Source organism: Diceros bicornis, chromosome 4 (assembly GCF_020826845.1).
Source record: "Diceros bicornis minor isolate mBicDic1 chromosome 4, mDicBic1.mat.cur, whole genome shotgun sequence".
Lineage (NCBI taxonomy): Eukaryota > Metazoa > Chordata > Mammalia > Perissodactyla > Rhinocerotidae > Diceros > Diceros bicornis.
This window is the reverse complement of record NC_080743.1, coordinates 12,386,024-12,399,050: the sequence shown is the minus strand read 5'-3', so window position 1 is coordinate 12,399,050 and position 13,027 is coordinate 12,386,024. Positions and strand designations below refer to the sequence as shown.

The window sequence follows — 13,027 nt, the reverse complement described above, 5'->3', positions numbered from 1 at the left end:
CTAAAAAATTACATACAATTAATGATTTTTTGTAGTGTCTAAACTAGTACAACTTAATCTGAATTGTTTTCACTTAAGATCATAGCAGTTGTTAAATTAGTAAAGTACTGCATTCAGTGCCTTCGTACCTTTCAGGTTAACGTAAAATGATATTTCCCTTCTAACTATTTTATATGTCTCACTTAATTGGGCTTTGCCCAGTCCACCAACAAATCAGGTGAATTGATATAAAAGGTGTGTTGTCCTCAGTTAAGTGGATAAAGTAAAACAATATAATTTCTAGCTACAATGAGATAGTGTCCTTGGGAGTTAACTCAGTATTATAGGGCGTAATGTTATTTTAATGTGTTTATTTTTCTTTATTTTTAGTTTAAGCTGTCTTAATGCATTGCAACAGGATCTTTGCAATATGTTCTAATGGTGGAACAATTCAGGTGCATTAATTTGTGAAGTTAATATAATTTATACATTATGAATGTAAAGAAAATAAATGAAGAATAGAGTATTTTGATGTAAAGTATAATATAAAAAGTATATGGAAGTAGGCATTTTATGCTTTTACAGGTTTACCCTGCTATCCAAAAGTAGAGCCTTTCGTAAGCCAAAATTGCATAAAGCGAAGAAGCAATTACCATAAATTTATATGGGAAAAATTTGGGGGCGTTCCCAGACCCCCAAAATAACCTACCGAAATAAATCGAGATAAAGCACAGATGCTGACAAACACAGTTCAAGGCTATGATGGCTTGATGCTGAGATGCTGAGTGTAGTTCCTCAGGAAGGAGCTTAGAGCGCCATTGTCGCTCCTGGGGGTGCATGGGGTGCCCGCTGCCTCTGTAAGGGCTCGCTGCCAAACAAACGCTGAACACTATTTTCACTTTTTTTGTAAAAGCGAATATCCTCTTCGGATTTCTTTTGATTGGCGAAAACAGGTACTAACGTAGGTCTTTCGTAAAAACGAAGTGACAATGTGAACGAACTTTCAGATAGTAGGGGAAACCTGTATATGGGAATTAGGAGAAGTCAGAGTGCTTGGCCAAGTAATACAAACCTAAATAATGGTATGAGTAAAGCACAATGCAATTTTGTCATCCTGCTGGCAGGATAAAATGGTCCTGATGAAAGAACAAGAAAATTCTGTATTGTGAGCTGCAGTCTAAATACAAGTTCTGAGTGAACAGTGAAAGCATGTCATTATTTGTCCCAATAGATTTCTTCTGTCAGCAAATATTTGTTGGGCACCTGCTTTATGCCACACACTGTTCCTGGTGCGAACATAACCAAGTCCTTGCCTATATGGAGTTTATATTCTAGGGGGAGACATGCCCAGCAAGTACAAGATAACCACGTAATGGTCTATCAGGGCTAAGTGCTAGAAGAAAAATAAATCAGGGTGATGGTTTGGGAAAGGGGTAGTGTTTTAGGGATGGCTTCTCTGATGAGCAGACATTTGAGCAGGGACCTGAATGAAGTGCAGGGATGAGCCACTCTGTCATCTGGAGAAAGAGCACATGAAGCAGAGGAAACAGCAAATGCAAAGACCCTAATTGGGAGCAGAGTTGCTGAACGAAGGATTTGGAAAGGAGGCCAGGGTGACAGGAGCAGAATGGACAAGCCAGAGAGCGGCAGAGGAGGCCAGAGGGAGAATTTTATTTTGAGATAGGAAGCATTGGAAACATTTGAGCGTAGAAATGTCATGATCTGAAAGCTTTGAAGAGACTATTCTGGCCGCTGTGTGGAGGACAGACTTCAGCTTGCGGCAACTGCTATCTTCGAACAGCTGTGATCTTGAGTTTGTAATTAATCCTGGGTTTTTTGGGCCATGTTTCAATGCCAACGCTAACACAGGAACATCTTTACTGCGTAGGTAAATGATGTTAGTCATGAATTTTGTCTTGGGGAGTTGTTGGGAAGATAATTGATTGGCTACACAAAGAATGATCAAAGCACGGGGCTAGTTTTCAAGGTGACCGGGAACTTAGAATAAACTTAGATATACCTTTACTCTGCTCTTATAGCCTTCTTACGTTCTTAAAATTCAGATGAAAAGTTCTTGGCAAAACTTTCTTCTGATGTTGAATTGCCCAGGATTCTTAGCATGCTTTAAGATGGGATCAATTTGTTTTGTTTCAAAATAAGCAGAGGAGACGGAATGAATTTAGAAAGGTTGCTTACTAATATTGAAATCTGTATCCTTGCCACGACTTTTTAATTACTAAATTATCACAATAGAAAGAATTGGTGGAAATTGTGACACTGTTAGCTGTAGTGCAGGGACATAAGGCTTTTCATCATTACAGGTGAAATTGTTAATTGATACCTTCTTTTTTGAAGAACATGTAGAAACATATATCAAAAGCTTCTAAAAATATCATGTTCTTTGACCCAGCAGTTCTAATTTCAGGAGTTTATGCTAAGGGAATAGTCAGAAATAAGTACAAAAATGATTGTAAGTGGCACTTAAAATAGCTTTATCATCACAAAAAAAAAAAAAAAAAAGAGAGAAATAACTCAATATCCAACACCAGGCAATTGGTTAACCAAATTTTAGTAAAACCTTATTGGAACATTCTACGTAGTTATTGAAGAATCTTTTTTATTTAATGATATGTGGAAATAGTCATAATATATTGCTCAATGAATAAAATGGGATACAAAATGGTATCTATAGAAAGAGTAGAGTAAAAAATACTTAGAAATCCACCAAAATGTTAACTAGTAGTTCTCTCTGAGTGGTGAAACTAGAATAATGTTTGTTTTCTTCTTTATGCTTTTTTATCTTTTCAAGCTTAGGTAATGAATATGTGCTATTTTTATATTTAGGGAAAGTACAATATATATTATTTTAAAATATATTTGTTTTCATAATAAAACAGCTAACATTGTAATACAAAAAGATTTTGGTGTTTAAAAAATATAATGTCTTATATCATTTGAGTGGAAAAGGTGCTTTTCTAAGAAATTCTCTGTGTGGGTCTCTTTGATTTTGCTGTTAATACTCTGAGAACTGACAGTTACCTTTGCTTTCAGTGGTCACCTTTATGGAGAGGTAAAGGAGAGGAGCCTTGGGGGATGAAGGGCTAGACAGATAGAGGAAACAAAGTGATGTGTCACCTTGCTGACACGGGGGTCCAGCATGCACAGTCCTCCCTTACGATAGTAGTTGAAAACAGTCGAGGTTAGACACTGGCCAAGTTCTTGCTTTTAAGTTTCAGTTTCAGAAGAGCATCTGAGAAAAAAATGACCGAGTGAGGCTTTCTCTGGTCTCACACCTAATGAATCCTTGATGCTCAGGCCAGGGTCCCACTCTTGCTGAATCTGAAACTGGCACCACCTAACTGTATAGGCTCTCATCTACTTCCAAAGCCTAACCTCCAAGGGCAAGCAGCAGACGTGGGCAAGTGGTGATCACAGTCCTGAGACAGAGGGACTACAAGCTTCACTGGCAATTCTGAGTGAGTTGTAATTTTCGGATTATGCTAGTACTGTTTGGCTTCTTAAAATAGTCTTTTGGTAAATAGCTGCTAATTGCTTATTTTACTTATTGCTTATTATTATTATTGTAAACCATATTTCTTTATAGCCTGGGGACTACTTGGACAAAACCCTAGATGTCTTGTTGGCTCTAATGAAAGAAAGCTTCATGTAATTGCTGTGAAATCAGACTTCCTCCCATCCCTGTCCTATCATCCTTGGGAGTTCTGTTATTCAGTTAGCCAAACAGATTTATATGCAAAGACCTAAAACACTGCTTATTTAAACTCTCTAGTTATACAGTGTTAACGTTATTATAGTGGGTAATATGGTATTTAACTTACATGTACTTTGTTTATAAGGTTCCTAAAACAAAGGTTGACTTGATAACAAACCCAACTATAATGTAGTTGTCATGAGTTGATGTCATCTGTAACCTATGTTATTGTAAAAACTTTTTTATTTAGCATATTGGATGAATGAGGAAAACTGATGTTCAAATTTTTTTTAAACAGAATACATTTTAACTATATGTGTCTCTTTTAATTTCCATGTTTGTCCCCTTAAGATTAATATAATTGTCATTCCATTTTTTTCCCCAAAAGCCACATGAGACAGGTATTTCACTGTTTTCAATCAGAGAGAGATCAGTAAGTAACTAATTACTCCTTAGCAATTCCCCTTAAACTGAGCAAGAGACTATATTCTAGTTTTTTTCTCTAAGTACAGTCTTTGGGTCAACTGAATCAGAATATCTGAGAGGAAAGGAAGGAAGGAAGGAAAGAAGAAAGGAAAGGAGGGAAGGGGGAGAGAAAGAGGGAGAGAGATATAGAGGGAGGGAGGGAGGAAAGGGCATTTTGAAGATACCATCTTCTCACGTAGGAAGGCAGGTCTAGGACCAGTGTTTTTTGAGTGAGTTTTTGTTAACCAGAAAGTGGCATAATGGTAGCTGTCAGGGATTTAGGGACATGGATTATCAGATGATAGGCAAGGGGTATAGACAGGAAGGTGTCAGAAACTAAAGACAAACAAATGATGTTACAGTGTTGCCTAAAATCATACCAGATTGGATGATGATACTTAGAAATGTTCATCATCATCATCATCATCATCATCATTGCTATTATTTATTAAGTGCTTAGGAGTTTGCTAATAAGTGGAAGATGAGCACGTTCTATATATATTCCTTCATTTAATCCTCCCAATAACCATTGAGTAGATATCTCTTTTTGGCAAATGAGTAAACCGAGGCTTAGGCTTAGGCCAAAGAACTTGTTAGTATAACTCAGTTAGTATGAAATATGGTTGTTGAACTTAGGTCTTTGTGATCCTGAAGCTCCATGCTAGTAATCAGCTGCAAATAACGGGAATTTCTACAACAGCTTTTACTGTCAAATTTATAGGAACCATGCAGTAGATTTTTTGCTCCGTCCACATGAAGTATTGAGGTCAAATCACTAAAATCTACTAATGGATGAAATGCTCGTAGTATAGTCAGCTCTGGTAATTTTAGCAATTTAAAAGAGCACTGATGATTAGTGTCATAAAAGCCATGACACATGTTTCTAGAAAGGAAAAGGCAACTAGACTGCTCTTTGAATCATCTCATTGCATGAGCATTTGGCAAATCTGTCACTGCTTCCGGCCGTTGTCTTTTTTTAATGCAAGTATTTCTTTGCATGGATTTCTTTACTTCGTGATCTATTGTGTTGTCTTTTTGAAATCATAGCTTGGAAGCTGTTTAATCTTAACAGATTTTTAAAACAAGGTCACATTTTAATGTGAATGCTTTGAAATTAACCCCACTTGCCGAAATGATGTGAAATAGCTCAGCAATGTTCCTATGACCCGTTTTTATACCTTTTGATATTTTATATGATCTCCAATCAGTTGGACAGATAATAGCTGAAGCTGTGGAACCTGGCTGCCACTGCCACAAGGGCACTGAGTCAGGTGTCAGCAGTGCAGATGAGGGGGAGACGTACTCGAGGAAGCCGGAGAACGACACAGGCGCAGGTAAGGGCACGTCATTACCTAGGAAAGACCTTCCGAATGCTCTGCAAAGACAGCCCATTCCCATCCGTCATCTTCCTGTCCTTGTTTCCTCCTCTACCAACTCTCCTTTCTTTTCAACTAGTGAATGGGATGGCAGGAGATGGTTGAGAGGCCTTAAGGGGAGCTTTAAAGCTGCCATCAGAGAGGAATGTTATTATTCTTTTTTGAATAGATTGGTGCCTAGAATGAAAAAAAAAAAGGACTTCAGATAATAAAAAATATTGGTAGGGATTTGCAGATCGGTCTGTTTCACAGCCCACCTCCCAGTTAGTTGACCAGGTAGGTGGATTTGTCTCGCTGACCTGTTAGAGACGTGGAGAGCCAAGGCAGATTCCACAATGATTTATTTGAACTCATTTTTTAAAATTGGGGAAGAATTCATTGCCCAATGAATTCATTGCCCAATGAATTCTTGACCTGGCTCTTGGGGATGAGCATTCCAGCTGCAGGAGGGCCAATCAGAGTGACTCAACAGACCATGACTCATGCATATCGGGTCAAACGGCTGTGTCCTTGAAATCAGGTTTCCCCATATCTAGTTGGTAACTTTTTAAAAACATCCTGATTTGAATATATGTGTGTGTGGGGGGGGGTGTGTTTTTCATTTTACTCATCATATGGTTGTATTACTCCACCTCCAATTTTCAGTGATAGTCATCAAGCATTTTGAGGTAGTTGAGATTTTACCCTATTTTCAAGCCAAGTTAGCCAGCCACAGTTTCATGGATGCTAGTGGAAGACACAAGACCCCTGGGTCAGAGAAAAAGGACTTTATTACTGACAACAAATAGCAGTAGCCAGAATATTTGCACTTGCACTGGTTCCATGAGCTCCAATTCCCCCTGGGCAAGATGGAGAGGGCCAGGTGGCACTTGAGCATGCAGTGGGCTGAGTGATAGAAAAAGGACCCTGAGCTTAGAGAATCCACATCTTTTAGAGTGGGCATTCAACCAGAGGAGTTCTAGTTCACCTCCCCAAACATTCTGCAATGCAGACACAGTAGTTGTTATCAATTAACTCTCACTCAAGCAAGAAAATCAAATCTACTGTAAGCAGTGGCAAGAAAGTATGGAAGGAAGGTTGGTTAGGGCTTTCTGTGTGTCAGGCACTGTGCTGAGCATTTCACCATTTACTATCACAAGGATTCTGTGAGTCAAGCATTACTGTTCCCATTTGATGGCTAAGAGAATGAAGGCTTAGAGAGGCGTTACTTCCCAAGTTCATACAGCTAGTAAGTGGCAGAGCGGACATTCTCCCCCAGGTCTGTCTGACTCCTAAGTACACACTCATTCCACTAAATCAGATTGCTCCTGTTTGTGAATATTGCTTGCTCTCATATTCATTATTATTTTCAAAAGCCCATGAGGCTACCATCGAAAACCGTTGTCATGTTTTTATACTAATATTTCTCAGAAGGGCTCCAATTACTCTTTCTCCCTTGCTTCAAGAATGTCCTGACTCCCCTGGAGTGTGCGTGTTCATCTAATAGCTCAGCTCGATGCCATTAGCACTTTCGCTCCTAGAATTTAGGCATAGTATATTATTATATGATGGCGAGGCAATTTTATTCCCCTGTTTTCCTGAATGTTCTTTAATTAATCTATAAATTTAGAGGCCAGCTTAGCAAAAGAGAGGATTTTATTTAAATGTTTTTTATAACTGATTTTTAAATATACTTTCCTGCAGGAATTTGATTAGCAACAGATATACTATTATAGAGACTTGACACACACTGTTGTTTCTCATTGTTTCAATTTAATTTTGTTTTAAACCAAGTAATAATCTGTAATGAAATAAAATGGACCATATTCTCCCAGGTGAATTGGCTACATGTTCTCTGAGTGCACATTTGGTTCTGCATTTCCCTCTGGGAGCTTCTAGGTACAATTTAGGAAATAATGGCTGTGATATGCTGAGGACCACCGATGAAAGTCAGCGCTGAACCTATTGACAGACCTGAAATTTCTATTTTACTCCTTTGAAAGAAGATATAAAAAGTTAGCTTCCAAATACATTTTTTAAGAGAAATGTAATATCAGCCATTATTGCCTTACCTCAAAATGGTTTATTGTAATAGCTGGCAAGAGACGAAGGGAATGCAACAAAGGATAGCCATGTTTTGTATTAGGAGAGGAAATGGAGTGATAAGACAGTCGTTGATGAGGTATCAGAATAGGAAAGAAGTGAGTAAGAGCAGGCTTTTAGGTTTCTGGTAGACTGTGGCTGATGGGATGGGGTGAGATGGCTCACAAGTAAAAAAGGCGAGCGAGTAAAAAAAATGAGCAAGATACCTTTGCCTACTTTATAAATTTACATAATTTGAAGGATGACTGGATATGATAACTTACTTTATAGTATCTAGTACAGTGTCTTTTATAAATGAAAAAGATTAGATTGGTAGAAATTATTAAGATGACCATTTTAGAAGCTCCTATCTCCCTAAGTATTATTTTGCAGTTGGAAAATTTAAATGCTTCGTGTATTTGGCATGCCGTACCTTTATTTGTTTTGCATGAATCATTTCAACAGAAACACATTGCATTTGTTAAATAATAAGAAATCCATTTGAAGTCTTTGAAGAAACATGTTGACTTATATTTATAGAAGTATGATAGCTAGTATACCCAGGTTTGCCAGGGAATTATGGATGAGAACTTATGAAATACTTCAAGAAGGTTATTTATGTTGAAAATTGTCCCAGGCTACAAAGTCTTGTCTTGCTCTGTGATCCTGTTCTGCCAAAGGCAAATCAGTTTCTGATTGTAGATGGGAGGTATCCTGACCTGTAATACAAATTGGTATCTTTAGTAAAGAGTCTTACCTTGAGCTAAAGTGTTATTTGATGACTAAATCTAAATATAGTAGCTTTAATATATGAGAATAATGTATGGGATAAGGATCAGCTCACACTGTATTATGATTATGTTGCTAAATGCCCACATGAATATGAGAAACATAGGCTGAGGACAGGCATCTGATGGCGCTATAGGGAACAATGATTTTTCTAAGATGATAAAATACTGTTTTTCTTATTGCATAATTTTTCTGCAAGTCTTAACATTTCAAATGAATGTAGGAGGTGTGTGTGCATGTGTGTATGTGTGCGCGTGAGAGAGAGATTTTACTATTCTAAGACATGGAGTTTTTGTTTGTTTTCAACATTTCTGATGCTCAATTTTCCTTTAAAATCAGTGTCCATTAATTTTGATAGCATTTCTTTTCATCATGGAAAACTCCTTGATATTATGTATAAATGTCTCATATAAGATTATGTATAATATCTCCTCCCTTGTGCACTTTGATTAAAGTAACGTTATTTTCTAACCTTATTTTTATAGCCCCAAATTTAATGATGGAGGAAAGTCCAGCACTCTACTCAAACAAGGAATCCAAGCAAGTTGACTCAGAAATGTATACACTGCAGAAGAAAGAAGCAGTGGAGGAAGATGTAGTTCCCCAACGCAGGGATGCTGATGCAATAGAAGAGGAAGGGGATGCAGCTCTGTGGGAAAAAGCAGGAGTTGATGAGGTTCCCTTGGACCGGTGGAAGCCAACAGCAGAGCAGTCAGCATTGGTAGAACAGTTTACAGAGGAAAGAGAGGTCCCTCAGGGCATAGCAAGTGGGGCAGGGGCAGCAGTCGATGGGGATAGAAGGCTGAATAAAGAGGGGTTAAACTCCATGGGAAAAGAAGCAGCAAGAGACTCCGGAGGTCTGCAGGAAGATGAGGCTCCCAAAGAGCAGATGCAAACAGTGCTGGAGACAGAGAAGGCAGCTCCTGAAGAGGAACAGGGTTTGGAGAAGTCACTGCTTCCAAGCAAGGCAGCAGCTCTGAACTTAGAGCATGTTCAGGAGACAGCAGTCTTGAGAGAAGCAGTGATGCCAGAGAAGAGAGAGGCTAAGAGAGGGGAGGCTATGAGTGAGGCAGGGCCCAAAAAGCCAGATGTGGAGGAAAGTGAAGAGGAAGCATTCACAGACCTAGAGGACATGGGACCCATGAAAGATGCTGCATCTGAGAGAGAGGATAGGTCAGAAGAGGCAATACTCAGGGGAGAGGAACCAGTCAGAGAGAGGAAGGCAGTTATGGGACTGGAAACACCTTTGAGCTCCCCAACCTCTGAGAAGGCCCAGGCAACCTGGATGGGGGTTTTGGAGGACAGCCTGGAAGAACTTTCTAAGGAAGATGCAGATGGGAAGGAGGTTGAGACTGTGGCAGAATCTAATAGGGAAGATGATAGGAAAGAAATGTTCCCTGAGGAATTAGATGCAGCAACAGAGAGGAGGAAAGCTGAGAGGCCAGAAACACCTCTGGGGGAAACTGAATCTGAGAGAGAAGAGGTGACAAGGGCAAATACCCTTCAGGATGAAGACACTTTATCAGAAGAGCAAAAGTGTAAAGGGGAAGAGAGGGAAACTGTGAGGGAAGGAAGACCCAAGGAAGAGACACAAGCCCCCCAAAATGAAATGGAATGTGATGCTGAGGATGAGGCACCGGTGGGGGCATCTGAATTGACTGAACACGCAGGGCCTCAAGGAGAAGATTCACTGAGAGAGGGAGGGGTGACCATGTTTGAAGCAGCAGCTGGATTTGAAAAGTCACTGGAAGACACAGAAGCTCTGAGGAAAGAGGGAGGAGGCGAAAGACTGCGAGAAGCTGGAGACACAGAGCGGGAAGGCAAAGCAGAGCTTCTGGGCAGGGAGAACATGGCTCCTTCGGAGCAGGATGAGGGGCCCGGCCCAGAGGGAGAGGGTGTGTTAGGAGCTCCTGAGAGTGAGCTCGCAGGAGAGGCGCAGGCCCTTGAGGCCAGGATCACAGGCAAGGCCGGGGAGTGTGCAGCCAAAGATCAAGGTGGCCTTGCAGGATGGGAGGGGAGGGAAAACGAAGAGCCTTTACAAGGGCCAGAGGGAGTAGGGGTCATGACAATGACCAAAGAAGATGTTCCTGAGGGAGATGCCGTGATGGCAGGAAAGTTGGGTGAAGAAGCGATGGATGAGGAGCCAGAGGAGGAGGTGGATAAAGAGTGCACCCTGGGGGTGGGAGTGATGAGGAATGGGGACACAGAGGGGGACAGGAGCTTGCTGGGAGGAGTGGTTGTGGCTGAGGAAGATCTCCACCAAGGAGGAGGAGCTGCCGAGAAGAGGGAGGTGTTGGAAGATTCAAAGACACCTGAAGGGAAAAGAGAGGCAGAGAAAGCCGCCTCTTTTTCAGATGTTGCTGATGAGGAAACTTGGCACCGAGTGGATGAGTTACAAGGAAAAGTGGCAGCTGCAGAGAAGGTGGCGGCAGAGGAAACAAAGCTGAGCGGGGAGGAGGTGCCAGTGGTGGAGGAGGTGCCGGTGACTTGGAGACTAGAAGCTGGGGCGGGGACTGTAGGAGCACCCTCAGATCTGGAAGGGAAGACCCCACAGCCAGGGCAGGGTCAAGAAGACGGGGCAGCTGAAACCACTCAGAGGGCAGAGTCAGCGGGGGAGGAGCCCAGGGTGGGGAGCCATGCTGGGGGGCAGGAGTGGGGTGCAGCTGAAGAATTCAGACTGGGATTATCCCAAGACAGAGAGCCAGAGCTGAGGAGAGGGAGTCTACCGGACGTGGAAACACTTCCTGTAAAGCCCGATTGCACTGGAACCCAAGAGAAGCAAGAGAGGGCAGTGCAAAGAGAAAGTAAGAATGCAGACGTTTCCCCGAACAACACGAGGGCCTAAGAGACGTGGTGGCAGACGGTGAGTTTAAGCCTGATCTGTTTGCAAGATTAAACAGATACCCCACCTGGGGTCCCCTCCCCTTTGGGATGGCTCATCCCTTTATCAGTCCCTGCATACGCATACACACAGGCTTCAGTTCTGTGCTTCTTAGCCCCAAGTCCATCAGGACAGGGGCGGATAAGGTGGAGCTGGGCCCAGGGCACACACAGTGAACCACAACCCACAACCCACCTCTATCCCCTTTGCAAATCTAAGTCCCATTCTGTCGTCACAAGCACAGCTCTCTGAAGTAGTGAGATCCGTCCCTCCCCTACAGAGCCCCAGAGATGAACTACAGAGAGAATGTGCCACAGGGAGGCACCACAGAGGAAAGTATCAAACTCTGTTCCAGCATTCACTTCCCTTTCAGTGTTTAAAAGGATGGCTGAGATTGTCTTTAAATGGGCTCTATGCCTTCGTTTCTGCAGTTTTGTGAAGTTTGATATATACATATAGATATATAGCATAAATATATAAGGTATATCAAAATATTAAAAATATATAAAAATTATAAAAGTATATGTATATATGTAAAATATTGAAGACTGTAAGTAAAGACCAAAATTATTTTTGGCGTTTCCTTGTTTTCCTGCTATTTCCTTGATACCCTCATATCCTTTGTGCCCAGTTTCTACTATCCTGATTATATTCAGAGTTCTACTATCCTTTTTATTATTTTTCAGGATATTTTAAAGATGTCTTTTGGAAGACATAAAGAGTGGAGAAAGATTCACCCAAGCATCTCGCCGGAATTTTAGATTTTATCTTTTTTTTTTTTGTTAATCACTGTGCTGTCTGAGCTGGTTCCCAGTCTGTCACCGCTAGTCAGTGGCTCAGCAAGCACCTCGAGAATGGCTGACTAGATCCGTGGGACCTCCTTAGGGGCAGTGGTTCCTAACGGAGGACTGGGAGGCTGTACGTACTCAATGTAGCTAACGTGTTCAAATCAAATTGATAGTTTTCAAACGTTTCACTTTTACCAAGATCACCTGAACGGCCCAGTCCTGATGTCTGGGGTTTGTTTAAGTTCTTCTTTATTTATAATCAAATATTAGTCCCAGTTTCATACATGAGAGTTTTATTTAAAGTCTGTGACTTGGGGCTTTAATGACCTGGTCTGTGAAAATGAGCTCTAAAGGTCCCTCCATGTACATTTAATACTTCAGATGGCTCCAGACCTGTAAGCTCTTCCAGAAAAGGATTCCACGGCATGAATATTCACTTGCACTTAGAAATATTCATTTTTTAAATTTATGCTAGAAAAGTAATTTAAAGTGGAAATCTTATTTCAAAATGCCCTTTGTTTTTTTTTGTGTGTTTCTGTAGTTTTGCTTTCTGAGGTAGACTGGGAAAGTTTGTGGGCATTTCATCCCTGATGGCCTTATTTACAGGGCCTCTCAACTGTAAATCAAAGTAGTAAATAATTTAGCTGAGTGAAATGAGTAACAATAATTGTAGCACGTAAATGTTGCACATCAGCACAGATACCAACATTCTAGACTCTTTGGTTGATGTCATTCAATGGAAAAAAAACTTGTATTAAATTAGTCTGCGGCTCACCTTCCTGAGTTCTGTTATTTCAAACCTGTGCACTAACCTTGCAGTGCATTGTAAATCAACAGTCACATCACTTTCTAAATTACTCACCAATATTACTAGAGATAGTTGTGCATCAATGTGCCTCCTGGAGATTTTGATTTCCTTGAAGACATCTTTGTTCATACCAGTACTCCAAAGGGCACATATGTTCAGCCATCTTCT

General features: G+C 40.8%; 1 protein-coding gene across 1 annotated transcript in view; it reads left to right on the top strand.

The window, feature by feature from the left end:
* The window catches only part of ERICH3 (glutamate rich 3), a 100,075-nt gene extending 87,578 nt beyond the window's left edge, over positions 1-12,497 (top strand). The window contains exons 13-15 of the mRNA XM_058538300.1: positions 5,365-5,490; positions 8,868-11,245; positions 11,950-12,497. Coding sequence (XP_058394283.1) covers positions 5,365-5,490; positions 8,868-11,227 — 2,486 coding nt within the window. The 3' untranslated portion in view covers positions 11,228-11,245; positions 11,950-12,497. The remainder of the gene's footprint in view (positions 1-5,364; positions 5,491-8,867; positions 11,246-11,949) is intronic.
* Positions 12,498-13,027: the final 530 nt, after the last annotated feature.